Here is a 27,576-nt window from a genome sequence, read left to right as displayed (position 1 = left end):
CACAGCATTCCACTGTGAGCAGATGAAAGCCAGCCACCTCCTGTCTCCTCATGGGTGGAGTGACTTTGCCGTGGTCACAGGGAGACACAGAAGCCTCACGCTCGCTCATTGATACGCGCCGAGTTCGAGGAACTCAAGAGGGGCAGAGCGACATATACATCCTCATACACACAGCAGGCTGTGAGCTGGGATGGTAGCGGAGGAGATCGTGGTCTCCCTCTCAGGAGGAGCTCCATGGGGCTTCAGGCTGCAGGGAGGAGCAGAGCAGCAAAAGCCTCTACAGGTGGCCAAGGTACAGTGGAGCCTATATATATTCATATACATGTATGCGTGTGTGTTTTTACATGTGTGTGTGTGTGTACAGTATGTTGTCGACAGGACTTACTGCCTTGGTGGTAACATGAGTAGATGGGTTTAATAGAGACTGCAGCTGTTAATTGAGGTCTGAGGCCTTGGTGGTCAGTCTTGTGGTGTAGGTAATCCAAGCTTTTGCAAGGAACACTTTAGTGAAAATAAAATCAGAAAAAAATGAATCAGTCGCTCATTGCACTAAGAGCTCAAATCTCTGGTAACTGGGGGATTGTCTTGTGGTGTAAAATGACTAAATACAAGTACTCTTGTAGGTCTACTATTTTTTGTTCGCATCACTGAACTGGAGAGGGTTTAGTCTGATGGGCAAAGTCATACTGAAATGCTTATACAGTAATTAGGATATCAATCAGGATGTCTTTTCATATTAAACTTATGTAATTAGGTAATTATTACTCCAAAAAGAGCCACTTTCCTACTGTTTCTCGAGATGCTTTGATCATGTTTCTTACGCTTCATGCAGCAGCACCTCGAGGATATACTTAGGAAGAACAATTTTCCTATACTCAATTGGCCATAGCCTCAATTTCACCCTCTCCTGCTGCTTGGTTTGTGGGACAGAGAACAGCGTGAACATGTTTTTTTGGGGGGGGGGTTGATCATGGCTCGGGTTTCAGTACTGCATCCTATTGATGGCGATCATACAGTTCAGTCAAGATCAGCGGGCGTTTCTTTCAAATAGGTTAACGCACAGTTAATGTGTGAGCGTGCTCGTTACACTGATGCTGTGTTTGCATGTGTCTGTAGTTGTGCACCTGAATACGTCTACTAAGTTATGTCACTGTCACATATTTATTGGACAAATTTAATCCAAATAATATTCTCTTTTTTTCCCTTTTTTTTTTTTTTTTTTTGCGGTTTGGTTTCTCCAGAGTCTTTTCATATCTGCGTTTATATTTGCTGACAGACCAGAATGTCGTCTCTAATAAGAAAGGCTATTCTGGAGAGGAGGAATGTGACCTGGCTCGCGCTGACGTTAAAAGTTGGCCAGTCACTCGTAAGCTGTCATAACCTCTGATTCAAGATGGAGGCAGAGTAGCTCTGGCGCCAAAGACCTGTCTTTATCCAGGATTTTCAAGCAGATAAGGTCACCTTTAATTAGGGTTTGATCAGTGTGTGTATGTGTGTGTGTGTTTCCCTCTTGTTGGTGTATGGTTGTGTGTAATCTGTTGTTTGTGTATATATGTGTGTGTGTGTGTGTGTGGTTAGGCATAACTCAGATAAGCCTGGTTGGGAATGGAGCTCCAACTCGAGGATCAGAATAGCTCATTTAAGAGGAGCTGGAAGCTGAGTGAGCATGGAAAAAAGCTTCTTGTTCACACACAAACACACACACACACACACACACACACACACACACACACTTGGACTTCCCTGTCTCGTGAAATGTTTAAACTTTTTAACCTATTTTTTGTGCACACATCACACTGGCTCCTGTCTTCCTTCATCCGTCTAGGAATGTGGTTGATTTTCCCGCAAGGTTTTATTTTGGGTCTGTGAGGAACATATGCTGAATGACAGGCATGCCCCTTGGTCCAGGCTAGTGATGCAGCTGTTCAAACCCCCTCTGTCATGATGTTCACTTGTGCATGTGTGTGTGTGTGTGTGTGTATATACGTATGTGTGTGTGTGTATATACTTTGAGTTGAGATAGATAGCTTGCCCTTTGCGTGTGTTCACGTGATGGTGGAATGGGATTATTGGGTCAAGAGACACTGATAAAGGGAAATACCGTGTCCTCTTTAGAGAATCCAAGTAGGTGCTAGGACACACTCGACATTTCTACCTTCAGCAGCGATAAGGTGTTCGCATTAGTGTTAGGGCACAGAGAGGGAGGGGCCTTATCCTCTTCTTTTAGAGGAAACTGAAATCTAGCGGACAAGAATACTCACCTTCCCTTTTATCCCATCTATCAACCACCCCCCACCACACATACTTCCTGAAGAGTCCTATGACATCATCTCTCGGCGACCTCCAGGAACAGCTGCATGACTTCATGAGTTATTCTGATCCAGGGACGGTGAGAGCTGCCAGCAAAGGAGAGCTGTGCTACAAGTCGGAGAACTTTAAAGGCCATTTCGTAGAAGAGCGCTCTCACTGACTAACACCTCGCAACACTCTTTTTCTTTTTCTTTTTCTTTTTCTTTTCTCGCATTTCTCTATAATGATAGATATTGTTGATTAAAAAAGCAAGACCCTCACTTATTAAGGTCAGGGTCAGGGTTTAGTAGATTAGGGTTAGTGGGTGTACTTTGGTCCGATTTGATTGACAGTGGTCTGATTCCTCTAAATCAAATGTTGCTAAATCCTTATTGGTGCACAGATATGCTTGACATCATCCTCTTCCTGCTGAGCCCCTCCCACTTCAAACTAGGGGTGTCGTGATAAACCGGTATTGACGATAACCGTGATATTTAATAAATGAAATATTGATATCGTGATAATAATACACCTATGATAATATGGTTATGGAAGATGCTCATCAGTTCATCTTGTTGCCTCCTCATTATTCATTAGGTGTTCTTTATGTACGCTTTTGTACAGTTATCGCTACAGACTCTCTCTCCACCTCCCTGCACTTGTATTTGAGTCTCATTCATTTGCCAAAAAACAGACAAAACAAACAATAAACAAAGTTAAAGATGAATTTGACTGACAGCATTATTATATATTTTTTTCAAGTTTTCATCAGATATCCCGATAATATTGTCATTGTGCATTTGTTTAGCCACGACAATGTTGTTGTGACAATCTGATATCGTGACAGCCCTAACTCACACCAGTGAGAAGAGTACAGGAAAATAAATACATCTCATGTGTATATGAAACCACTGTCAGTAACTAATGGTTCATCCATAGAACCTGATTGAGAAAATATGTTTTAATTTAAGCCACTGTGTAGAATTTTGATGTGATAACAACATCTTTAAAATATTTTCATGGTGTAAGTTTTCGTTTGCAGAAAAGTGAAACAATTTCAGTGGAAACCAGAGCAGTGTGTGTGTTGCTTTCAGCCCATTCAGTCTCAGTGTTCATAGTTGTTAGATTACAACAACAGGGTCCCAGGCCCAAAAGGTTGGGAACTACTGGTCTAAAGAGTTAAGCAGCGAGTGGAAGGTGTAGATTAAGCGGGACACTGGACAATAAATTGTCAAAAGTATATTCACTGTGCTTTTATGTATTAATGTGTTATTAACCTCTTTCCTCTCTGCAGGTACGCAGGCGCAGCAAAGCCTGCAGAGCTGGACTCAAGGAGCATGATGAGCTGGTTTCCATTGACGACCACATGTGTGAAGAGCTCAGTCACGCTCAGGCCATGAGCCTCATAGATGCACAGAGTGCGACACTCAGCCTGAGGGTTAAAAGGTCAGATCTCTGACTCACACACACACACACACACACACACACACAGACACATACACACGTACAGTACACCACACACCTTGTTACATGAAGGCATATCATTGACGCATGTTTCTCATTTTGTATGTTTGGATGTTTCCAGGGCCCCCTCTGGATTCCACTCTTCATCTTATTCTGGTTGCTCTTCATCGCCCCGCTCCTCCGTGAGGGTCCTGTCTCCCCCCGGAGCCCCCTTGCCCTCCCTCCATCCCTCCATCCTCTCCCCCAGAGGCATCACCTCCCCTCCGGACAGCGAGGCCTACTACGGAGAAACGGACAGCGACGCAGACACACAGTCACACACTCACCGCCGCCAACGCCGCACACCTCCTCATGCACGCTCACCTGCGCGCTATGACAACGAAGAAGAAGAGACCTCAGAGATGAGCGGGTAGGAGATGAGACCTGAAGTCTTCTCTCTCACTTCCTGTCCGATGTATTCTGCCATTTCTTGTATCACTTTTTCCGATCCATCATTCTGATAATGATTATCTTTGCTGCCTTCTGTCATTGATCTCAGGTATGAGAGCGCCACAGATGCAGGGCTTTCCACGCAGGGGCAGTGGGATGGTCAATGTCTTCCTGGCGTCCCTCGCAGAGAGCTAATCTACCAGCCCCCCCAGACAGAGTGGACCACTCCAGCGCACACCCCACACACTCTGACCCCTCATACACTCACCCCGACCCCCGATCAGGGGTTGGTGGAAGCGGAGGAAGAAGGTGACAGTGGCTTCCAGGAAGCGGGGGGCTGCATTGGGCTGACCTGCCCACCCCTGGTGTCTCCTGAACGGGCGAAAGAGGCGCTGATGTTGGGCTCTAGTAAACAACTGGTGCCCATGGTGGGACCACAGCTGACCCCCGTCAGCGATGAGCTCTCCACCACCTACATGGACAAAGCACGGCAAGCCAGTGAGTATATATCTCCATAAAAAAAACTACAGCACAACCATACAGGTCATAAAGTTTTCAAAATCTAAAAACTGGAGAGTACAAGGAAAAGGGAAAAAAGAGGGGGGGAGAGGAGGGAGGAGTTAGAAAGTCGGGGTTTATAGAAAAAATAGTCCTTAGTCAGATAAGTTAGAGGCTACTGGGATCTTATTTGTGTATGGTAATTGTTCCAGACATCATAAAGATAATATATAACTGATGTTACAAAGCCAACTCTAGTCCTTTACAGCATGCCATGGATGTCTTTGTCAATTTCAGCCCATTAAATTTCCATCCAATAATTGTTGTTAGGCTAAATACAGTTTGGAAACTGGGCACATTGGATCCAAACTTTTGCATCTATCAATTTTGAGGGTATGAAAGCAGAAACAGGAACATCTGTAGTTTCCCAAAGCTAATGCAGCTATTTCTTTTTCACCAAAGCGTTTCTGCTTTTTAATTTAAATTCCAAAAATTCCCCTGGTTTCTCCAAAAGGCATCCTATGAAGTTTGGCTCAAATCCTTAGCTAGATCACCCTCTAGTGGTTATTTTGTGTAACTGGCGCATCCTGTTCCAGTTACAGGCTGGTGGTGACGGAGTGAGATATACCAGATACTTACAGAGGAAGCCCCCCCCCCCCCCCCCCCCGTCCCTTGGAACAGGAGTCTATATCTTCTGTCAGTATTCTGGGTATTTGCCTCACTGGCTGTATTTATAGGCACTGAAACTTCTGATTGACAGATTGGCCGCATCTCTGACTTAGGCCTACAGGCCACACAGCTGAATATGCGGTGTATGTATGTGCGTGTTTCTGCGTTCGCGTGTATGCGTGTGTTGGTCGGCTGTGCAGAGTAGGGTTTGTATCAGTAAAATGTCAATGTTTCCAGCACTGAAATGATTTGCCGAATCACTGTTTAATCAATCAACAGAAAATTAAGCAACAAATCTAACTAAGTTTTCTCTCATTTATATCATTATAACGTGTATACGTTTGGGTTTTGGACTGTTGGCCAGACAATAATAATCCTGAAGTCCCCTGTTGGTCTGGGATGTAATTTTCCATACTTTCTGACATTTAATAGGTTAAACAATAAATCCATCCAACTGAAAAATAGAGGACAAACGTTTGTGAGATGAATCTAAGGCGTCCTTAGATAATTGTGGGGTTAGGAAATAAGAAAAATGAAACTGCTACATAAAATTAAATTTGTTTTTCAGACTTTAATTAATTTTTTCTCCTGTTACTTTTGAAATAATGATTAGTTTTATCTTTGAAGGCCCCAAAAAACATTCAAATGAAACTGTCTAATAAGGTTACATTTCAGCAAGGGGCTGCAAGAAGATGTTGCTTCGTATTAAGGGCCCGCAAGCAAAAATGGTTGGGAACCACTGAATGAATCGCTAAAAATAATTACTGTTGTATAGTGAGGTGTCATTTTATGGTAATAGTTGGGAATATATGGTTATTTGTGTTAGAGTTTGATGGGAAGAGTGATACCACTCTTATAACTGCAGGGTAAATAAGAAGCTACAGCCTGGAGGGATTTAGCTTAGCTTAGCATAAAGACGAAACAGTGCAAAGGTCCAAAAGTAACAAAACTAATAACAAATCAAGTAACAAAAGCTCACTAATAAACATGTTACATCTCATTTCCTTAATCTGTACAAAAACTGTGGCGCATTAGCATTAGAACTTAGAGAGCAAATAAGTGTGTTTCCCAAAAAGTTTGACCCATTACTTTAATCTCATAAACTCTTATTGACTTTGTCTGGTTAACTGATCTCAACAAGGCACTAGTGTTCACAGCTGCTCACACTGAATAACTGAGTTGTGATATGAGTAACTGTTGCAGTAATGAAGGATCTGTCCTCTGGTACAAGAAGCTGAAGGCCTGAATGATTACGTTGGGGCTTTACTATAGGATGAATGATGACTGAGGTGTCCAGGGACCTGCCCTTTCTCACGTTACAAACACACACACACACACACACACACACACACACACACACACACACACACACTTTGCCTTTGGGCTTTGGACTTGGTGGGATTGTTAGCTTTGCTGCTCTAGAGTTGTGTGTCTGTGTGTGAGGTGGTTGTTAGGTATGAAGTGTCAGCAGCAGAGAATGGCACATCAGCAAAGAGTTATGACCGCACTTCCCTCTATAACCTATAATTGGCTTTATGAACTCATACGACAAACACACACAAACACACATATACACACACCCAATGACACTGCTGGTGAGGGGTCTTCCTGTCCTTGTGTATGTGTGTGTGTGTGTGTGTGTGTGTGTGTGTGTGTGTATGAGACAGAGACTGGACAGGTGTTTGATGCCTGTCAGACAGACAGGAATAGTGGGTTGACATCATGTGTTGGTTCGGGTTGCTGGACAGAGACAAAGGTCTTTACATGGGCTGTGCCCTGAGAGAAGAACTGGAAGAAAGAGACAGAACGGTTCCCCCGCTCAGAGCAGAACCGAACACTGCGAGGAGGTGTGTGTGGGAGGGTCTGAGGGAGGTTAAGGACACACACGCGCACACACTCATGCTTGTGAGATGAGGGACCTCACATCTCTTTCAGGTTCAGACGCAGGTGGACACACAGTCCCGCACACTGTGTACGCAGGTATGTGCACGTAACTTCATTTGCACTCGGACTTGCTCACATTAGGGGAGATGCACATCAGTGTTGTTTTCTCTTTCAGATTAAGGGGGATGACCTCATTTCTATGCCATGTCAACACCAGAGAAATCTGAGCATTAATGTAATTCTCATTATTGTACTTCATGGAATTGACTGTTGATCCTGATGTAAATGATTTCGATGTGAGGATGAGTTAGTGAGTCCCTCTACCTGCGATTGTGCATCTCGTTTTGTGGTTTTATGCCTTAAAGACACATGACATAAGCCAATGTGTCTTTGTTGGTGTGTTTCATCAACTTGATGAAGCTACTTTACTTACTATGGGTCAGACACATAAAGCAAAAGTGACCAAAGTTGCAGATTATTTATAGTTATTTTTAGCCATGATGGCAGCGTGGCTCTATGGACAGCAATGTCGGTCTGTCGCTACACCACTTTGGTCCAGACGATAATATCTCGACGGCTATTGGGTGGATAAGAATGAGATTTTGCACAGAGATTCATGATCCCCAGGGGGGTGAATCCTAATGACTTTGGTGATCCGCTGACTTTTCCTCCTCTTCTACCAGCTAGTTGACGCTTTTGTTTTCATGTATTTACATGACAATGGCGGGACAACTATTGATTGGCCCGCCATAAGATTTGACACAGACATTAATGTCATGAATTTCCCCTAGTATCTAAGTATCTATTTATCTATGTCCCTCTCAGGATGGAACGTCTTAACTTTGTTGATCCCTCAATCTTTCCTGTAGCACCATGTTTGGGTCAGAATTTTAATTTGTGCAAGACTTTTGTTTTATGACTAAATACCTGCAAAACCAGTATAATTCTGACTGGCCTCTGCTATTGTTTATGTTTAGTGCTAAGTTGTATTAGCATTTAGCGTAGCATCTCTCTACATACTGCTAGCATGGGTGTAGAGTCGCTCTCTCCTTTAAGCCTTGTTATATCACGTCTTGTGGAGGGTAGCATCAATTTCTGGATGTAGAAATGTCTGAACTGTGCAACAGAAACATCAGGTTTGATTCTGGGATTATTGTTTGTTATGCTTTGGTAAGCCTGACAGTATTAGACTATAGTTATGTAGTGAGGTGAGCCAAGAGACTCAAATGGCCTTGGACTAAACAGAGAGGCACACATGTGGCATGTGGCACAGACACAGACACACACACACACACACACACACACACAAACACAAACACACACACACACACACACACACACACACACACACACACACACACACAGGCACAAACAACCATTTGCCCAAGAGAGACACTCTGATCTAACCTTCCCGGAGTGTATGTGACTCAACTTTGGAGAGCAGCAGGAATTCTTTGTTCTAAATCCACAACACACACTCCTGTCTGTCACTGCTAATCCTCATTGCAGCTCCTCACTGTGATAATACTATAGAATTCAGGCACTATTTGCAGTCAACGAGGGCTATCACACTGTTTTGCTTCCATTATTTGTCGCCTGCGGCTTGTTAGGTGTTCATCAAAAATCCCATTACCGGTTCTCTCCTTTGTTTCTTCTCTCATTCGGCATAATCATTTAGGTTTTTCTCTCTCTCTCTCTTTCCTCTTCCTGTCTTTCAGAGTTACAGCGTGGGGAGAGTTTGGTGGAGAAACAGGTGAAAGAAGCTCGTACTAAATGCCGCTCTATTGCCTCTTTGCTGACTGATGCTCCCAACCCCAACTCCAAAGGGGTGCTTATGTTCAAGAAACGCCGGCAGAGGGCAAAGAAGTACACACTGACCTGCTTCGGCAAAGCTGAGGGAGACGGAGGAGGGGAGACAGAAGGGGAGACAGGAGGAGAGACAGAGGAGGAAGGAGGAAGTTCCATCCTAAGTGGCTCAGAGGTTGATGAAGAGGGATTCTCAGGATCATTTGATCCCACGTGGGATAGTGGTTATCTAGACCTGTTGGACAGGAGAAGCTCTGCTTGCCCGTCAACTACACCGACCACTCCAACAACACCAGCAACCAATCACAGCCCAGGGCTGGACATCTCAGCCTATCAGACTCCAGGACTTCTGACCCCAGTCAAACAAAGCCCAGGGTTGGAGGTCTCAGGGCTGGAGAGCTCAGCCTATCAGGGTTCAAGGCTGGAACGTGGCGTCACGAAGCAGCCAATCAGTAACCACGCTGCACACATGTCTCCTCCAGCTGTGGCTCTGACCAATGGGGGTTCAGTAGCTGTTAGTCGGGCTAGTGTAGTTCTCAGCCCGCCCTCTCAGACACCCCTTCCCAGTCAAAATGGGCAACATGGCAACTCTAATCCCGGCCTTGATCCTAATCTTAGTCCCAGTCCAATCACAGACTCAGACCATCACCTGAACGCCAACTTCAGTCCTAATACAGGTGTTCTGAACCGCACTGCACGCCCCTTCACCCCTGGCCCTACCCCTGCTCGCGCCTCTGTGACGTCAGTGATGTTTCGCCCTCCGCAACCCAAACCCACAGCCATAACCATGGCGACCAAACCGGTGGCGGCCGTCTCCATGGTGACTATCTCACCCACTCGCCATCCATCAGCGCCAGATACGAGGAGAGCGGTGTCTAGCACCTCTCTGTACATCCCTGCAAGAAATAAAGACAGCAACACCCATCCCTCTGTTAACTCCCCCCCCTCAGCTCTCTCGCCTCCCTCCTCCCTGTCTTTCTCCCACCCTCCTGCGAACCCACACACATTTTCACCTCAGTCTGCCGTGCATGCTTCCCCCTCCGCCCCCTTCCCTCCTTGTGTAGCTCAAGGTCCCGCAGTTTGTCCATCACCCGCTCAACCCTTCTCCCCTCCAGCTCCACTGTCATTTCCCTCTCCTCCTGCTCCTACTTACCCACCTCCCTCAACCTGCATGGCTGCTCCTCCCATCTCCCCACCACATCTCCCTGATCCGACTCAGGTCTCCTTCCATGCCCAGCCCGCCCATCCTCTTCCTCCCATTCTACCTTCTCCATCTCCATCTGTCCACCCTTACATCAACACGACAGGTGCAATGACTCCCAGCCCCCACGCTGCCATGGAAACTGCATCACCTCCCCAGGCTCCTGCCGCTGATTCACTTGTGACACGTGAGCAACGCATCTCTGTCCCCGCCTCTCGCACCGGCATCCTGAATGATGCCCGTCGTCGTAGCAACAAGAAGCCAATGTTTTGCGCAGTCCAGAACAAAGATGTTTCTCCAAACCCGGACTTGCTGTCGATGGTCCAGAACATGGATGACCGCTTTGTTAGAGCCCCGGGTGCTGAACCTGGAGTTGCACCCAGCGGGGAGGCCGGGCATGAGTCGGGGCCTGAGGAGGACTGGCTGAGGCTGGGGGCAGAGGCCTGCAACTTCATGCAGGCTCAGCGAGGACCCAGGCCGCCCCCTGTTGCCCCAAAACCTCAAACCCCTCAGGTGCCACAGCTGGAGGGGAAGGGAGGTCAGCTGTTTGCCCGCAGACAAAACAGGATGGATCGCTACGTTGTGGAGCGATCTCCCTCTGTCGCTGCAGCACCTTACTCTCCTGCCCAAACAAGGGAGCCCTCACCCACACCTTCACTCCCTGCCACCTGGAAGTACTCCTCCAACATCCGTGCTCCACCACCCATCAGCTACAACCCCCTCCTCTCCCCCTCCTGCCCTCTGAAGGCCCAGAAGAAGCCCGAAGTGAAAAAGTCTGGGCCAGCTGGATCTAAAGGGCAGAAAGCGGGCATGAAGCCTTTGGACATTATGAGCCACCAGCCCTACCAGCTCAACTCTACCCTGTTCAGTTATGGGGGCGGGGTTCCCCAGGACACCTCCACCTACCAGCAGCAGCAGCAGCAGCAGCAGCAGCGAGGGATGACAGGTGGTCCTCAGAAAACAGCCCGAGTATACGAGGTGAAGCGTTTCTCCACGCCCCCTCCCATGGCAACAGGGCCTGCCCTCAAAGTCATCGTCCCTCGATCAGCTACAACACTTGGAGAACCGCTGTGGCGCTCTGATGTCGTGTCTCCTCCACCCACAATTGCTCCTGCACCCTACCAACCCTATCAGCCTCAACCCCAACCTCACCAACCTCAGTGGGCCGCTGCCCCTCTGTCTCCCCCAGTGCCTCCCGCCCCTAATGCCCCGCTCCCTCAGCTCCCCACCTTCTCCACCTTCTCCTCTGCTCCTGCTCCAAACCCAGTCCAGATCCCTACGTTCTCCCATCATCAGCCCTCCACCACCGCGCAGGCCAACAGGGCGTTTAAGAGTGCTCCAGATCTGAGCCCCCTGGGTCCCGCTGGTGCCTCTCAGCCGGTGACCAGCAGCACTCAGCCTGCCAGGGTACCCAGGCCCAGGTTCAGCACTTCCAACCTGGGTCTGCAGCCTTGCGTCTGGCGCCCTGGATCCACTATGCACTAAAACGGATTCCGATCTGGACATAAGAAACTTTTTTTTTTTTTTTTCCAAATAAGTCTATGTGTTTTTAGTATTGTAATGTTGTTGTTTAGGGCTGCAGCTTGGGGTTTTATCAGCCACATTTTATCACAAGATCTGTTTGGATCAGCCACACATGTAGCACATTTTATCACCAACATTTAATCATTGACTCTTTTATCCAATGCATTAGGTTATAGTTAAAGGGAACACTGTGTTTTTTTTGCAAAGGAAATGTGGTGTGGAAACCTGAGAAAAGGTTTAAAGAAAAAAGGAGAACAACTGCAGATTGAAAGGACAGAGAGGGATGCTGGGAAAAATAATGGGAAAATAAAGTTCTGTAAATATTGTATTGAATGATTAAAGAATTAAGGTTAAACATAATAAAGAAGAATAGAGGATGTGAAAAGACAAGAGTGTTGTAAGAGAGATGGACTAGTAGTCAAGGATGGGAAAAAGATGAAAAGACACTGATGAAGTGACATTATAGAAACAATGATGAGATTTGACTTTTAGCTGCACATCTGGAAACATCCTGCAGTACCTGTTGCCATCCAACAACAGCTGATCAGAATATTTGAAGTACTAACAAATCCCCCTTTTGTAATATATAGTCTAAGGATTTGTGTTTGATGATCCTGAGTGTCTTCTTTTTTTTCTTTTTTTTTAGTTGTATTCTGCAGCAGTGTGTGCTTTTGTTTCCTGTAGTTTTTCACAGCTTGTAACGAGTGGGGGGGGGCGGGCTTTTACAGTAGACTTGATTTCTGATCTGCTGATATGGAACAAGAGAGGCATAAACGTGTCTGTTTAGCTGTGATTCTTTTACACAGGGACATGCAGCTGAATAAAAATAGACATGACTCACCTCAGCTGTCACTCTGTTTCTTCCTCTGTCACCCACGTCACCGCCGGCTCCCACACCAGTCCCCAGAATCCCCCCTCCCTCCCCTTAGTTTTTTTTTTTTTCTTTTTTACCCTTTTCTCTCTTTTGGGCGAGAATAACAGCTTAATTGTTCTCTCAGGATTTAGGTGGTTTAGAGATCAAAAACACAGTCTTCAAAAGCGACAGTTAAGGCATCAAGGTAATGTTTTTTTTAAAACGCTCACCACATGGAGGCACTGTAGGATTTGCCATCCAGACACGGTTTATCATCTCCTCCCTCTCATTACAGATTTTACCTTGGTAAAATGTCAGTAACATGTAAGGTAACAGTCATACACACCTGTCTGGGAAAAATATATATAGTTTTCACCTTATATCTTATCTTTTCCTAGCTGCAGACACACAGTATATTTGGTAATTGAGTTGAATGAGAGAAGATAAAAAATAGTACAAAGTACAAACTAATTTTTCAATTTTTACAATATCTGATCATTGTAGCTGCTCGGACTGTTGGCTTACATTTCAGAGCACTTTAATGGCAGCCACCTGATGGCTTCAGAAATGTGAAACTCAACCATGCCCACAGAAAGGGATCTAACCTTTGACCCTTGACTGGGATCAGGTGACAGACGGGGCTAACTTTAGCAGCTAACTTTAGTCCTATTCAGGTCCACTGGTAAGCTTAGCTGCTGTGCTAGTGGAAGGCACAACATACACACATACACACACACACACACACACACAAAAATCCCTCCAGCGTGCAGTAGCATATTCGTTTTTCCACAAACTAGGCCACTGGATTTTAGAAATACATAAAAGCTGTAGCTGCACTTACAGTAATGACTGAAGTGGCTCTTTTAACTCCTGGCCATATCACCAAATTCATTCTGCAATTCTCCTCTTTCGGTCTCTCTCCCCATCTCTGATAATTCCTCTCTCACTCATCTGCACCACACACACACACACACACACACACACACACACACGGCTCATTTCACCTATTTTTGGAGCTTATAATCTCCAGCTATTTGGCCCAGTGCTAAACTCTTAATTCTAATGGCTTTTTTACAATGTGATTGTGGGTGGAAGGGAAGTGCTACCTCGTACATCCTGTCTCCTCTCGCTGCTCTGCCAAAGAGGATCTTTCCTCACACCATGTTTCTGGGTCAGCAAAGCAGAGTGTTTTGGGGTCAATGGTCATGGTTTAAGGGCAGGTCAGATCACATACAAATAATGGCCATCCTCCTCCTTATTTTGTTTGGTCATTTTAGGGTTTTCATTTTGGTTCCTTTATTATTTTCTGTTTCATTATTATCTCATCTGTTTTACTAAAAGGTCATTTGTAATGATTGACCAGCTCAATAATAACTTTTTGAGTGAAACGTCTCCACAATCATTGGATGGATTGTCATGAAATTTGGTACAGACGTTCGTCTCTTCCACAGGATGACTTGTTATAACTTTGGCGATGATGAACCATAACATCAAATTCAAATTTCCATTTGACACTGCGATTTATCAAATACCTGACAAACTTGGCTGGAACTTAAAAGCACGGGACCGATGATGAACTGACTGACATGGTGATACAAGTGTAACTGCTGCCAGATGCAAGCCAGGCATGAAGCTGCTAATCATTCCCAAAGGTTTGCCAGGTTCTGGAGGGTGTACAAAGAGACTGTGAGAGTGGGAGGGAAACACACCAACAAAAGCATAAATGCCCCTAGGCTCATACAAACCAAGTGACTGGGAAGGAAGGTAGCTGCTTGAAAGATATTTTTTGTTCTCTTGTGTTGTTTGTCATGTTCCCTTGCAGCCGGATTGGGAAGGACAAGAGATTCTGGGAGTTCATATACTGGAGGAATTCACTACACTCATCAGGCCGATCCTTGCATCATTACACCGGCAACTGATGACTTTCAGGATCAGTTCTTAGATTTGACCAATGATAGAAATACACAGCTTTTCTGGTTGCACGTGAACTAATTGGTGCATTTTGCAGCTCAGTCAAAACATCGGTAACTTTAGTTCTTAGAAGAAAAAGCCATGCATGCAACTACATCGTGTCCCATTCTTCTTCGAGGTGGAAAAGGCTTTACAGAGTTTAGTCTATAAATTGTTTGACTCGAGTAAAGCCTGAGAGTAAAAGTGACTTTGAGTATGTTGTTTGTTGTTTGAGGCTGTTGTAAAGTCAGTCAGAACGCCTCACAGATTTAACTATGCTGATAATAATAACTGATTTCATGAAGTTGAATTACTGTTCTGTGATGAGCTGTCATATTCTACACCTTCATTTTCCAGGTGAACCTAAATCCTACATATATGTATATGATACATTGTAAATCTTATGCAACTACTCACATCAGATATTTCTTATTTTCAAATGGCCCTGGTTATTCATTTATATTTTAAGTGAAGAGGCAGAAAATGGAAAAGGGAAAAAAATGTTTAATCTTTTTTATATTTTTAACAAATATCATTGATGAATAAAGTTAATTTACCATCAACTTGCTATTATCCCTCATCCTATCAACTTCCTAACTCGAAACACCACACCCACCTCCCTCTTTGCCCCCCTACTCAATTCACCCCACCCCACCCTCCCACCCTCCAGGCCCAGTCCATAGCACTGCAGCAGCCCTGCTGATAGGGTTTCACTCTCTCTGGGGCGAAGAGGAGGGCAGGCAGTACCACACAACCTGCGGGACACAAACCTACCTGGGGATCTATATTCCTCTGACACACACCTTTTCTGGGACTTGTGTCTGACCTGTGGATACCTGGGCCTTAGGTAAGACAGCTGAGAACTGAACGTGTGTGACGGCATGGATAAAGCTCAAAGAAATCCCTCACACATGCCTTGAGTGTTTGTGGATTATCTCGCACTGATGGTCTCTGAGCTGTCAAATAATTCTGTATCGTCTTTAAGAAGAAGGAGCCAGTTATGAGATGAATTTGATCCCTGTGGTCAGATTTTGGCTGCAGGAGAAGCACACTGTATGTGGCCTGCGGAGACCTCTGTAATAGATGAATTAATGATTGAGGGAATCAGAAGAAGATGCTCAGCTTAATATTGCAGAGTGGGGTGTTTGCTTTGATAGAATTCACAGCAATTGTTTGAGAACGCCCTTGAATTCACATTGTACCGCATACAGTTTGGCAGTTATACCGCAGATTGACAATTTCTTGAATGAAAAGTTAGTTTGAATATAAATCAAAGCAAATCTGAATCGCGAGAGACAGATGGTGAACGACTTCCCTCTCCTTCCACCGCTTCTTACCTAACGCTGTGGTAGGTGAGGAATGTGGCCCTCTGCGGTGGAGTTTTTAGTCCTCGGGGGATGGATGTATGTGTGTTTGGGAATGTGCTTACTGATGCCCTTCCTCCCCAGCTGTCCCCTCGAGATTTATCTGGAGCTAAAACAGGCTGGTAGTGGGGGGACAGGACCGCCTCTTCACTCACAGAGGCGGTAACAGGACCCAGGCCCTCGCGCACAGCTCCTTGTGGTCACCACTTCCCCTCCATCTTGCATTTCCCAGAACACCCAAAAACACCTGTAATCTCCAGCCACAGACTCACAATTAAGAAAAGCTATTTGAGGGCAAATCTGTGTGTGTGTGTGTGTGTGAGAGTGTGTGTCTGTGTGTGCGTGCTGGTGCATTTGTATGTAAGTACCGTGCTGGTGACAGTCCCACTCATTGCAGAGGTATTGAACATGGGTTCATAAAAATAGCTCATACAGGACCGAATCCCCGGCTAGGAAATGAGCTTCAATTACAGCGGATGAAAAGCAATTACATTAACTGTCTCCCTGTAGACGGCCTCTCCAGCTTTTTCTCTTGTACTGGGACTCACCTCTAGCCTTACATAATTGCTTTTGACCTATGCAATAGACAGCGACATACTGCCTGCTCCCATCTGAGTGGTTAGTCAAGAGAGACACGAGCTGCCACTGGGAATTAGTGTCCTGTAGGGCATGTGGGGGCTATACACTATGCTAAAAAAATGTGCTTCACTTAATTAGGGAACCCAGCGAACATTTCTCTTACCATTCAGGAACCCGATGTGCAACTTCGTCACACCCAAATATATGTTGGAAATCAATTTATGCCTTCTTCTTAAATTTTTACGGATAGGTATCACAATTTCGTTGTATCACATTTCACTGCCTGTCAGTGTCTTGTTGCTAATTCTGTCCTGCTCTCAGGCCAGACACCAGACAGACCAAATTAGCATTTAAGCAATAATTCTTAATATCTGATTAAGCCACTCTTACAGTATGTGATCAATTCAAGTCTATTTATTGATAGAGCACATCTAAAGGCCAATGCTGAGCAAAATGCTGTGTTGGAAATTTATGTCACAAATACAGTTAGACCTGCCTATCTGGTATTTAAGCCACTGAGAATGTGACACAAGACGGTGTTTTTATTGTGGCTTAGTGTATCAAAATTTTCCAAAAAATGACCTTAAAGTGAAGCCGGTCTCTGGACGCAGACTTTTTTTATTGTCTCCCCCTGGATCTCAGGACAGCAGATGGAGATTACCTAGAATCTATTATTAGTCCTCCACTGCTGATCTATTATGTTCACGTCTGCTCAATTTCTAAATCTGCATTAATAGATTTTCTTTGGTCACATGGGGGCAACACAACAAGCTCCTCCAAATTAAATGAGAAAATATGTTGTTTGTAACTTCCCATCACAGCAACACGTAACAAGTATTTTCCAATCAGACACCCCTAAAGGCAGGACGACTTGGTTAGATCATCCTAAAGTAAGTACTTGATTCAGGTCAGGGAACAATACTGGTTATAATATTTTAGAAAACAATGTTGAGCGTAGGTAGTAAACAGGAAATGAACAGTGGCCACTGGTGTTAACGTCCTGTGTTTTGCCAACTCATGCATCACTGTGACCTCCCCCCTGTGCAGAATTTGTTGCTCTATCGTTACATCTTTGCTCCTGTCGTAATTCCTAGAGAGCACTTCATCAGTTCATGTACGCATCTGACCAGGCTGGGACTTTAAATAGGGCCAGTCCCAGCCTGGTCAGATGCGTACATGAACTGATGAAGCCTCTTGGATGAGAGGTGAAACGTCTTCCCAGACAAATAATCAAGTCCAGTTGTTTTTTCGATTTAAAACTCCTTTAGGATACTATGACCTGGACAAATGAGAATATGCACAGGCTGACTGTAACAGAGTATTTTTGTCTCAGTGTAAAGAAGATGAATCTCTCATATGAAAGGTATGAACAGTTGATGATGAGACTGATGATGATGATGATGATGATGATGATGATGATGATGATGATGAAGTCATCATGTCTCTGCTCTGTCCTACAGCCATGCCTCTCACAACTCCTGCCCCTTCTAACAAGAGGAAGAAGGCCAACAAGATCATCACTGACCTGTCCAACGTCAGCCAGAATGGTAAAACACAAACACACACCTACTCACACTCGCATCCAGATCACACATTCACACACAGCATGTAAACTTGAAACATTTTGCCAGACTTGTCCATCCTCCATCCTTCCTGGAAGATCTTCTTTTATGTCCCCTGTGATCTGATTATCCAGCCCAGTAAATGTCAAACCCAGTTGTAAGTTTTGCTCTCTGGTGTCTGCTATCCACACAATCTGTGTCTGTAAGTTGAACTGCGTGAGTGTAAAACGTTGCATGTGGTCTTATGATGCTACAATTAAATAAGAACACACACGCACACGCACACACACACATACACAGACACAGACACACACACACTAGATCCAAGCAGTAACACAATATCTGACATCCATGTGGCATCTCCTGGAGGGCTGCGGCTCATTATCAGATGGCAGAGCAGCAACAAATCTGTCACCATTAGAGGCAACACGAAATACCAGACTGTGATTCTGCTTCCACCATATTTGTTTGAGACTGTGTGTAAACTGTGTGGCAAATAGTTCACGACTTGGAATTTAACCCGCCACTGCAAATAGGAATCTGTAGTATACACAACATCTTTTAGAAGTTAAGTGGTTGTTGCTTTAGCATATGTATATCAGTGCTCTTTTCTTTGTTGAGCTACATCAGCCATAGGTGCTCATGCTATACAGCAAAATTCTTCCTTTACTTATTTATTTATTTATTTATTCCGAAAATCCCTGTCTGTGAGACTTACTGTAGGAACAGTCCCACCAGAAACACTCTGCCAGACCCACCAGTAGGTCCATCTGTTCAAACTCTTGCCGTGCAGCTGAACATTGTTCAAACTCACAGAACGTTATTATTATTTCTAGTGGAGATCCCAAAGTTTCCAAAAGGAAAAAAAAACAAAAAACAGACTTGTCAGGCTGAATTTTAGGGAAACATGTATAAATAGTGATGCAGTTGGCATTTGCAATATTTCCGTAAAAAGAGGTGGTGCAGCCATAAAAAGCATAGTCAGCAACTAAACTATTGTACTTCAGTACAACTCTATGGTCTATTGTACTTGAATTGGGTATTTTAATTTTCTGATACTTCATTTTACTTTCTATATTTCAGATGGAAATAGTTCATTTAATTTGACACTGTGCAGATTCAACATTTACATATAAAAACATATCACAAATCTATAAAATAAAATGAATTATCACTGATAATATCAAAGGAGCTATTTGTAAGTTTTGCTATTGCTACATTAACATCTTTTTACTTACCAGTCTAGAAGAAACGTTGTGATTTCAGCATCAAACTTCATTCCTTTGCTCACCAAGAGCTGTCTCCAGCGGCGGAAAGCAACAACAATGTTAACTCTCTATCACGTCTTTTCTTATACTTAAAGTAGCCTGCCCTGAAGACGAAGCGGTGCTCAGAGGCCATATTACAACCTCTTGTATTGTAATGGCCGAAGCTTTTGTCAAACAACAATCACCACCACCCACTCCCGGAAAGAAGCCACATTCAGCTGCAGAGAAAACTTACGAGTAGCCCCTTTAAACCAGACAAAGAGTATATGATGTAGTGAGGTCCATCTCAACCGGCTTCTACATTCAAATGCTGCCTATGCATAAATAATCCAATATTATTACAACATTATGATAACATAATACATAGTATAACACTCGAGGAATGGCCATTTTTCTCCTTACTATGATACAATACATCTATTAAAGAACTACACTAGTGGCAAGCTGTAGTGATGGCAACAGCAAATTTTGTGCAGATGTTCATGGTTCCGATAGGATGAATTTAACAGCTTTTGTGATCTAACTTTTCATCTTGCTCCACCATCAGGTCAAAATTTTGGGGATTGTGACCTGTGACTTAGCATTCAGATCAAAAGCACTGCAGAACTGCTAGCATGGCCATAGACTTTTGTTTTAATGTTTTCTATCAGAGAATCAAAGCTGGTATTTACTTGTTGCATAATACTTTTATAAACACCATAAATATACTATCTGCCAATCTCTGCATATGCAATCTGCTGTGTCTGTGCACATGCTTATATGTCATTGAACAATCTGTTGATGTCTTTCCCTGTTTCCCTGTGTCCTTTGCTGTTTTCTCTACTTCTCCTTCTGCTGTCACATCTGTAGCCACATCTGTATCTTTCCAGCAGTTTGTTTTCAGTCAGTCACTCAGGAGCTTATCCTGCTTATCCCCTATTTTGCTCCAGTTAATGCCCACTCATCTATCCATCATCCCTGCCACTGTGTCGCTCTGACAGTTTGTCCCATGCTTCTGTCCCTCTGTATGTTGTCCATCTGTCCACCCCCTGCCTCTGTCAGTCTGTCCACTTTCCTCCCAGTCAGCAGCCAGCTCCAGTTTCACATTCTTCTGAATTAACACCCTAATCAATATCCCCATGGGAGAGTTCGCTCTGCTCAGCAGCCTCAATTATTCTCTCTCTCTCACACACACACACACGCATGCAGGCACGCACACACACACACACACACACACACACACACACCCACTTGCAGAAGTCTGATTTATGAGGTACTGCTAACAGCTCTCCGCAGCATCGCAATGCCAACTCCCCGCTTTATAGATGTGCCTCGTGCGAGTGTGTGTGTGTGTGTGTGTGAATGTGTGTGTGTGTGTGTGTGTGTGTGAGTGTGTTGGTTTATGGCTGGACTCCAGGTGTTATGAGTGATATCAGAGTGTATGAAGTGGATGAGAAGAGTGTTTTATGAGGAGCTCTGTGGAGCAGTAAAATCCATCAGATCTCTCCATCACTGTAAGAGAGGAGGAGGAGGAGGAGAGAGGGGCAGTGTGTTATAAGGATTTCCCTCCATAAACAGTTCTACCAGAAAACCTGTTGTGACATTCCCCAGTGCCCCTTTTTTTATATTGCTTTGGCCTAGTAACGCCTACATCTCCCCCCGGTTTCCCACACACACATCCTCTAACACAGCACAACAGGTTCCAACTGTAATTCATCGCGACAAGTATGGTATGAGAGCCAGAGGATAAAATTACGCCCTTTACAGTCTTATACATCCCTGATTCAATATCAGACATGTTTTGGTTTGTAAACCCACCTTTTAATTTGCCAAATGGGTGTCACTGACAAGAGAGAGCTCAGCTGAGAGAGCGCAGTGCCTCCGACATGGCTGCACCATCCTCTGAATCTATGATTGTAATCACAGAAAATGCTCAGAAATTGTTCATCTGCATGGCGATAAATCATCATGGGAAACACGAGCCAGCTTTTTTTTTATTTAGTAAGTACAGCAGTTCATGAGAAAATGTTAAAAATATCTTTTAATGTTAACACATAATAATGTTTTTTTAGTTTTCATGGAATGGTTTTCAGGAATGGTTTGACATTTTACAAAATAATTTTCTTTCTTGCAGACAGTGAGATGAGAAGATCAATACCACTCTCACCCATTCAATATGAAGCTTAGCTTGGCATACACTTCTCATTTTTACACTTTGATTTTCGTACACAAGAAACAATGTGTGAGCTAGTGATTTTAGAAGGTGCTGATAGGTGGATTCTCGCTGTTGTGTTGTCTCTGGTTATCCTGCTAAGCTAAGCTAACAGTCTCCTGACTGTAGCTTCATATTTGGCATAAAAACATGAGAGCGGTATCAGTTTTCTGATCGAATTCTCTGCGAGACAGAGAATAATAGTGTTTCCCAGAATGTCAAACTATTTCTGATTTTTCCAATAAATCTTTGATCAAAATCTGTAATTTCTTATGTATCCTGCAAACTAATGATTGGATAATCAAACTGAAAAAAAAACATTAATCCTTAGAGTTAGTAAATTCACGTATGGAACTGTTGCATCAGATGGGATGCATTTCAAGCTCAGTGCTCACTCTCAAAGGAAAAGCCAAGTTAAGAAAAATATTCTATCCTAAATTGTATTTTGATTTATATGTTGCAATTCATTTTTAAAAAGTGCTGCTGCCTTTATTAAATACTGAACAGTACTTGAAACAGGGATGGGGCGATCATGTTTAGCATCTTATTAGGATTACCACCTTCCAAAAATGTTTTTTTTTACTTTTGAATGACAGAAATAACAGAAACCTTAATTTCATGGTATATTATATTGACTTAGGATGTAGTATCCAACAGGTGTACAATAGTTTCGATATGGATATATGATCTTATTGCAAACAACTTTCTAACATCACTTTTCAATGTATAAAAAAACCCCTTTTTATTCAATGCCACTTATACCACTGTAACGCTGCAATTTTCTTTAATCATGACAATATCCTCTCTACCTTTTCTCTGCACACACCCACCTGCTATTCCATATTCATTTTGGCCTCTTCTTCCTCCTCTTCCTTCGTCTTCCTGTCAGATGATGAGTCAGACCCAGAGGCCTCTGAGCTTGACCTGGGCACCAAGATCAAGACGCCCAAGGACTTGATGCTGGAGGAGCTCTCCCTGCTCTCTAACAAGGGCTCCAAGATGTTCAGGATGAGGCAGCAGAGAGTTGACAAGTTCATTGTGACCAACGAGAACATGGTGAGAGTCAAGAAGAGGAAGGGAGTATGTGTGTTTGTGTATGTTTATACGTGTACTGATTAGATTTTTTCCTCCTATGTCTGCCAGCAGAACCTCGAGAACCTGCTGATGTCCCCTCCCCCTATTCCACCAAAGCCTGAGATGCCAAAAGAAGAGGGTGGGGTCATAGATGCACCTTTTTAAATATATATACTGTCGCCCATAAAGTTGGAATAATTTTGTTTTCCAATCAATCCTCTGTTTATTCCTATTTAAATGCATCAGTAATCACTTTTGACCAGGTGCAATGCTGATTACATTATGTGTCCCAATTACCCAGGTGAAATGAAATAAATCACATTGTCACAATCATTTCATGGAAAAAGGAAAAAAATATTTTATTCCAACTTTATGAGCAACAGTGTATATATATATATATATATATTTCTGCCCCTTTTCAGTATTTAAGCTTCTTTCTGTCTGTTAAGATTTTGCACTTAATCTGTCTGGTCTCCCCGTTTCCTGCCTGTTGCTGTGTGTCTCAGTGGTGGAGACAGTGGATGAGGAGGCGGAGAAGGAGAAGAGGAGGAAGGAGTATGTACGCACCTATGTATCACCATGGGAACGGGCCATGAAGGGCAACGAGGAGCTGACAGCCACCATGAAGGCTGCCATGCCGGGACCCATCCAGAGCCACCCAGACCTGCCTCACTACAAGAGCTTCAACAGGTACACAGAGTGACCTTATAACTACGTTCAGATAACACTGTTACTCTGTAAATACACTAAATAGCAGAACTATTATCACAGAACTGTAGGCTTAAACTGCAGCACTTCTGCAGGTTTCTCTCAGCTACTCTCATATAACCCATATCACCAGGCAACCAACAGTTTTCTGTCTCATCAGCAGTAAAAAAAGGAACTTCCTTCCTGGCTCTTTCTATGGCTTCACTCAGCAGTGATACAGACATAACATACTGTACTACGTCACTCACATTTAGGAATCTTCTATTACACTTACCACTGAGACGACATTTTGCTCCACGTGTAGTTATCTTAATCTTATTTGAACCCTAGATCTCCATCCGTGTAATGGTTTTGTTGATTGTTGTAGACCCCGGAAAGCGTAGCTGTATCCTTCGTAATTACTAATGGGTCTGAATAAGCAATAAACAACCAGCCATTGGTGGATTATGAGACATCAGGCCCCTGGGCACAGATATGTAAAGGCCCCTCACCCCTCCTACATAAGAGGAAGACACCCAGACCAAAAGAGACACAAACCGACTTCAGTAACATTTTGCAGGTGAACCAGAGTGACACAAATATGACACAGAGATGTTATTGGTAGTCAATTTACATCTTTGTAGTGGTTTGTGTCTCTTTGTGGTTGGTTTGTGTATCTTTGTGAAGAAGAATACAAACAGTAAAATATGTTTAATAGAAATTCACCTTCAAGAACATGTCAGAGATTATTTTGCAATAATTTGTGGAAGATCATTAAATGCAGTGTGTCGTTGTTTCATTTGTTCTTCTCACAAAATTTGAAAGCTGAAAGTTGTTGTACTGCACAGTACAGCACCAGAGATGCTCATCCTGATGTTAGCTTGTGTCTCAGATTTCTATTTTTTCCTTTTCTTCCCCAGAATGGCGTTGCCATTTGGCGGTTACGACAAGGCGTCCAAGATGCTGACCTTCGAGCTCCCAGAGCTCAACGTTGCCACCGAGGAGCCAGAGCCTGTTCCCAATCTGCAGGCCGACATCCGTTCACGTCCCTCGTTCAACCGCACACCCATCGGCTGGGTCTGCAGTGAAGACAACTCACACATCCACATGGAACTGGACAACATCCCCTTCGATGGAGAGACGGATGACCTGTGAAAACACATGCAGACAGAACATGCAGCCCAAAACACAAACAGATTAAAAGTACATGCACTAGAACTCATGGACACACACATACATGAGAGCATTAGGCAGATCATAATTGACATCACATACACTACAAAACATAAGCACTGTTAGAACTGCTGAAGCTCACAAGAACATGTTGAAATGTACTTTAATTGCATGGAAAAAGGAAACGAACAAAAACTATTTAAAAACGACTTGATGGAAAAGGACAGAGTATCTCCCCTGGTCTCCTGTGTGCTTTCTTACCTTTGCATCCTCAACTATGAATGAGTCTTACTATGATTTTTGCATACTATGAGCTAATGTGAGACCTGTGTGAACAGAAACAGATACGCACTCTGCACTCTTAAGACTATGTATTTATGCAATAAAGTTCCCCTTTACAGAATGCCTTACTGCTTCTCATGTGCTAGTCCTGGAGAAATATTTGATTACAAGATAAGACTTACTTACTTTTGAAATCATCCACTTTGTAGTTCTTTCTGGAGCTTTCAACTGCAGATTGACTTTTTACTCAGGGTCTCATTCATTTTTATAAGAAGTTGAGTTCGAAATTTTATAGCAAAAGGTTTTGAGTGGCTGAAGACACGTATCATGTAACAGCATTCCAGTTGGGACTCACGTCATTGCAAGTCATCACCCTCTCTGCTTGACTTAACAAAACAAAAAACCTACAAGCCAGAGGGGGGCTGCTGTACTGTAACTTGCCTGTTTGACTTCCAAAGTTATCTAATTTAAAAGAATTGTTTGACTTTTTTGGAAATATGCTTTCTTCCTGACTTAGGCTTCATCCACATTTTCATTTAAATCGTCCTCTCCTGCCATGTTTTAAACAATGTAAAATACTCAGAATTAATTAACATTTAGTTGAACATGTTATTCCCACATAAAAAGTGAAAAAAAAAAAAAAAAAATCAAAAACTGGGGCTGTGAGCACATCCACTCTTCATTGAAAAATCTGGATCAGGCCTTAGGCCCCGCCTACCATCGTTGCTCACGCGAGATTGACAGGTGAAACATCAGTACCTCAATATGATTAGCAAGGAGACTGAGCTACATGTTTGAGCCTCAGCCACACCCAGACCTTTTGAGGAGTTTATTGTGCACCAAAATTGCAGACTAGAGGACGTATCACAACGGTAAGTTTACTTAATTTAGTTTGTAAATATTAGTTTATTAGTTTGTTAGCTTGTAACTGGCAGTGGCTGACACAGTGTTAGCGGCTGTGCTAATGCTAACTCTTGCTCTCTGTACTGACAATGTTTCAGTGACTGGTGAAGCTGAGAGTATCATGATGGTTAGTGTTGGAGGAAACATTGGAGAAACGCAGCGACACGTTTAAGCGTCAGTCAGACCCTGACTCAGATAAGGAATATGTTGTGCACTAAAACCGGTGATTAGCAGACATGTCAGAACGGTTAGCATCTTTAACTGGTTTATGCTGTATATTAGCTCGCAACTGGCAGTGGCTGACACAGTGTTGGTGGTTGTGCTAATGCTAACTCTCGCTCTTTGTACTGACCGTACTGACAAGATTTCGGATATTATTTTGCCCGCCCTCGTCCCCGCTGTTTGACAGGATTGGTTCCTTAGCTATACAGGTATGAAACCTTGACCGTCATTGGTTCACTGCAGGTCTAAGGTTAAAATACACATTTTGCGCATGATATGTGTTGTTTTCTATAAGAAATGTCATATGGACATGTTAACAAGGTTAAAAAGTTATTTAAAAAAAAAATTAAAACTATCTCTGTCCAAACAGGCATTTTAGCCTCCTATATTAAAAACGCACATCACATGACCATTCACGTACACTTGGCATGCACGTGCCGGTGTAAACAGGAAGCAGATTGAATACTCTGCAGTTGGTTACTTGCAGAAAATACTACGAACCAGGAACAGTAAAAGCAGTTGTAGCGTTAAAACGCATAGATTAACTGCACAACAGCTGCTAGTAAAGACAACAAGGACAGTAATGCTTATAATTCGTAATCTACCATAGTGATCAAAAATCTTCAGTTTAACTGCAAAGTTGATACACGTGTTCATAAAAGGTCTGATTTATGTGACTTATTAAACTTTTTTGTCTCTCTTGCACCTTCACTGCCAAACTAAAAGGTGTCCCCATGACCTCTCACTTGTACTATGAATAGTCAGTGTGTTCAGGCTGTGACAGTAAACTGGTGCTGGCAGGTCTCCAATGACAGCAGTTAAACAGATGTCGTCTGCATGTCCTGGTGGAAGAAGATCTCAACGAGTCAGCATGACATGTTTAGTATTTTTACATCAAAAAAGGGACATCAACGATGATCAAGATGGTTTCCTATTCATTTTCTTCTTGTATAGCCTACTGTATATTGTTGGGTAGTTTAATCTATGCTATAGGAAAGCATCATATTTTATAAACGCATGTTTTTTGTTAAAAAAAAAATCTTAATCTGAAAAATAATTAGTGAATAGAAAATAAATGTAGTGGAATAAAAGTATCATACAATGGAAATACACAAGTAAAGAACAAATAGGCTACCTCAAATTAAATGTACTTAGTTACACTCCACCCTTGTCTGCATGTTGCTGGCAGCAGGTTACATCCTGTTACCATGTCAGTGGTGTGCATGATGCGTGCAGCTCAAACAGGTAAGGCAACAGTCACCGGCCCCCGGAATAACATCATGGCCACCCACTTTTCGCCTCGTGCCCGGGAGGCGGCGGCATCGGGCTGAGGAAACCGCCTGATAAAACCGCTACGTCACACACTCACAAACGCAGCAAAGAGCTGGAAGATGGCACGGTATCGCGAGAGCGGCGTGCCGCGACTGGAGCGCTGGATGGCGCTGGTGGGGGCTGGATGCGCCCACGGCTTCGCCCTCTCCTCTCTCTCGTTAAATCACACGGTAGGACACGCGATCGGACGGAGACTGGCGGCGACAGCACCCGGGGTGAGTAGAAAACCTGCACACTACGCACTTGCACGGGCTCCATCACAGCTAGAGGGGACCGTGGGGGGTTAGAGGAGGGGGGGGGACGCGTGTGGTTATGGGAGGGGAGGGGGTGATTGGGGGTGTGTTTGTAGAGGGATGGGTTGGGGGGGGGGGG

General features: G+C 43.8%; 3 protein-coding genes across 5 annotated transcripts in view; all 3 read left to right on the top strand.

Moving 5' to 3' along the window:
- The first annotated feature begins 25 nt into the window (after window positions 1-25).
- Window positions 26-12,605, top strand: synpo2lb (synaptopodin 2-like b). Its single transcript, XM_023431298.2, has 5 exons — window positions 26-292; window positions 3,584-3,735; window positions 3,875-4,162; window positions 4,292-4,680; window positions 8,952-12,605. The coding sequence occupies exons 1-5, from the start codon at window positions 191-193 to the stop codon at window positions 11,723-11,725; spliced, it is 3,705 nt and encodes a 1,234-aa protein (XP_023287066.1). The 5' UTR covers window positions 26-190; the 3' UTR covers window positions 11,726-12,605.
- Window positions 12,606-15,264: 2,659 nt separating this feature from the next.
- Window positions 15,265-24,868, top strand: myoz1b (myozenin 1b). Of its 2 annotated transcripts, none has more exons than XM_023431280.2 (6): window positions 15,265-15,414; window positions 17,971-18,057; window positions 22,421-22,587; window positions 22,675-22,744; window positions 23,112-23,295; window positions 24,213-24,868. In XM_023431280.2, exons 2-6 carry the CDS (start codon window positions 17,973-17,975, stop codon window positions 24,445-24,447), a joined length of 741 nt encoding a protein of 246 aa, XP_023287048.1. In that variant the 5' UTR covers window positions 15,265-15,414; window positions 17,971-17,972; the 3' UTR covers window positions 24,448-24,868. The 2 variants fall into 2 exon arrangements, with proteins under 2 accessions (XP_023287048.1, XP_023287049.1); XM_023431281.2 differs by having other exon boundaries at window positions 15,266-15,414; window positions 22,678-22,744.
- Window positions 24,869-27,321: 2,453 nt separating this feature from the next.
- Window positions 27,322-27,576, top strand: part of usp54b (ubiquitin specific peptidase 54b) — a 55,696-nt gene continuing 55,441 nt past the window's right edge. For both annotated transcript variants that reach the window (XR_015436160.1, XM_087169891.1), the window contains exon 1: window positions 27,322-27,419. The gene's annotated coding sequence lies outside the window, so the exon portion shown is untranslated. The remainder of the gene's footprint in view (window positions 27,420-27,576) is intronic.

This window comes from Seriola lalandi, unplaced genomic scaffold (genome assembly GCF_002814215.2).
Source record: "Seriola lalandi dorsalis isolate HSWRI2012SDOR001 ecotype SW California unplaced genomic scaffold, Sedor1 jcf7180002054920, whole genome shotgun sequence".
Taxonomy (NCBI): Eukaryota; Metazoa; Chordata; class Actinopteri; order Carangiformes; family Carangidae; genus Seriola; species Seriola lalandi.
The sequence above is the reverse complement of the archived record's forward strand: the minus strand, read 5'-3'. Positions and strand labels throughout refer to the sequence as shown.

What these genes read in the sequence shown, in the direction of transcription:
- synpo2lb (XM_023431298.2), top strand. Translation starts at nt 191, where the DNA reads ATGGTAGCGGAGGAGATCGTGGTCTCCCTCTCAGGAGGAGCTCCATGG. An exon ending in CTCAGCCTGAGGGTTAAAAG is followed by an intron (nt 3,736 to 3,874) that starts GTCAGATCTCTG and finishes GGATGTTTCCAG; the next exon opens with GGCCCCCTCTGGATTCCACT. An exon ending in GGACAAAGCACGGCAAGCCA is followed by an intron (nt 4,681 to 8,951) that starts GTGAGTATATAT and finishes CCTGTCTTTCAG; the next exon opens with AGTTACAGCGTGGGGAGAGT.
- myoz1b (XM_023431280.2), top strand. Translation starts at nt 17,973, where the DNA reads ATGCCTCTCACAACTCCTGCCCCTTCTAACAAGAGGAAGAAGGCCAAC. An exon ending in TGAGATGCCAAAAGAAGAGG is followed by an intron (nt 22,745 to 23,111) that starts GTGGGGTCATAG and finishes TGTGTGTCTCAG; the next exon opens with TGGTGGAGACAGTGGATGAG. An exon ending in CACTACAAGAGCTTCAACAG is followed by an intron (nt 23,296 to 24,212) that starts GTACACAGAGTG and finishes TTTCTTCCCCAG; the next exon opens with AATGGCGTTGCCATTTGGCG.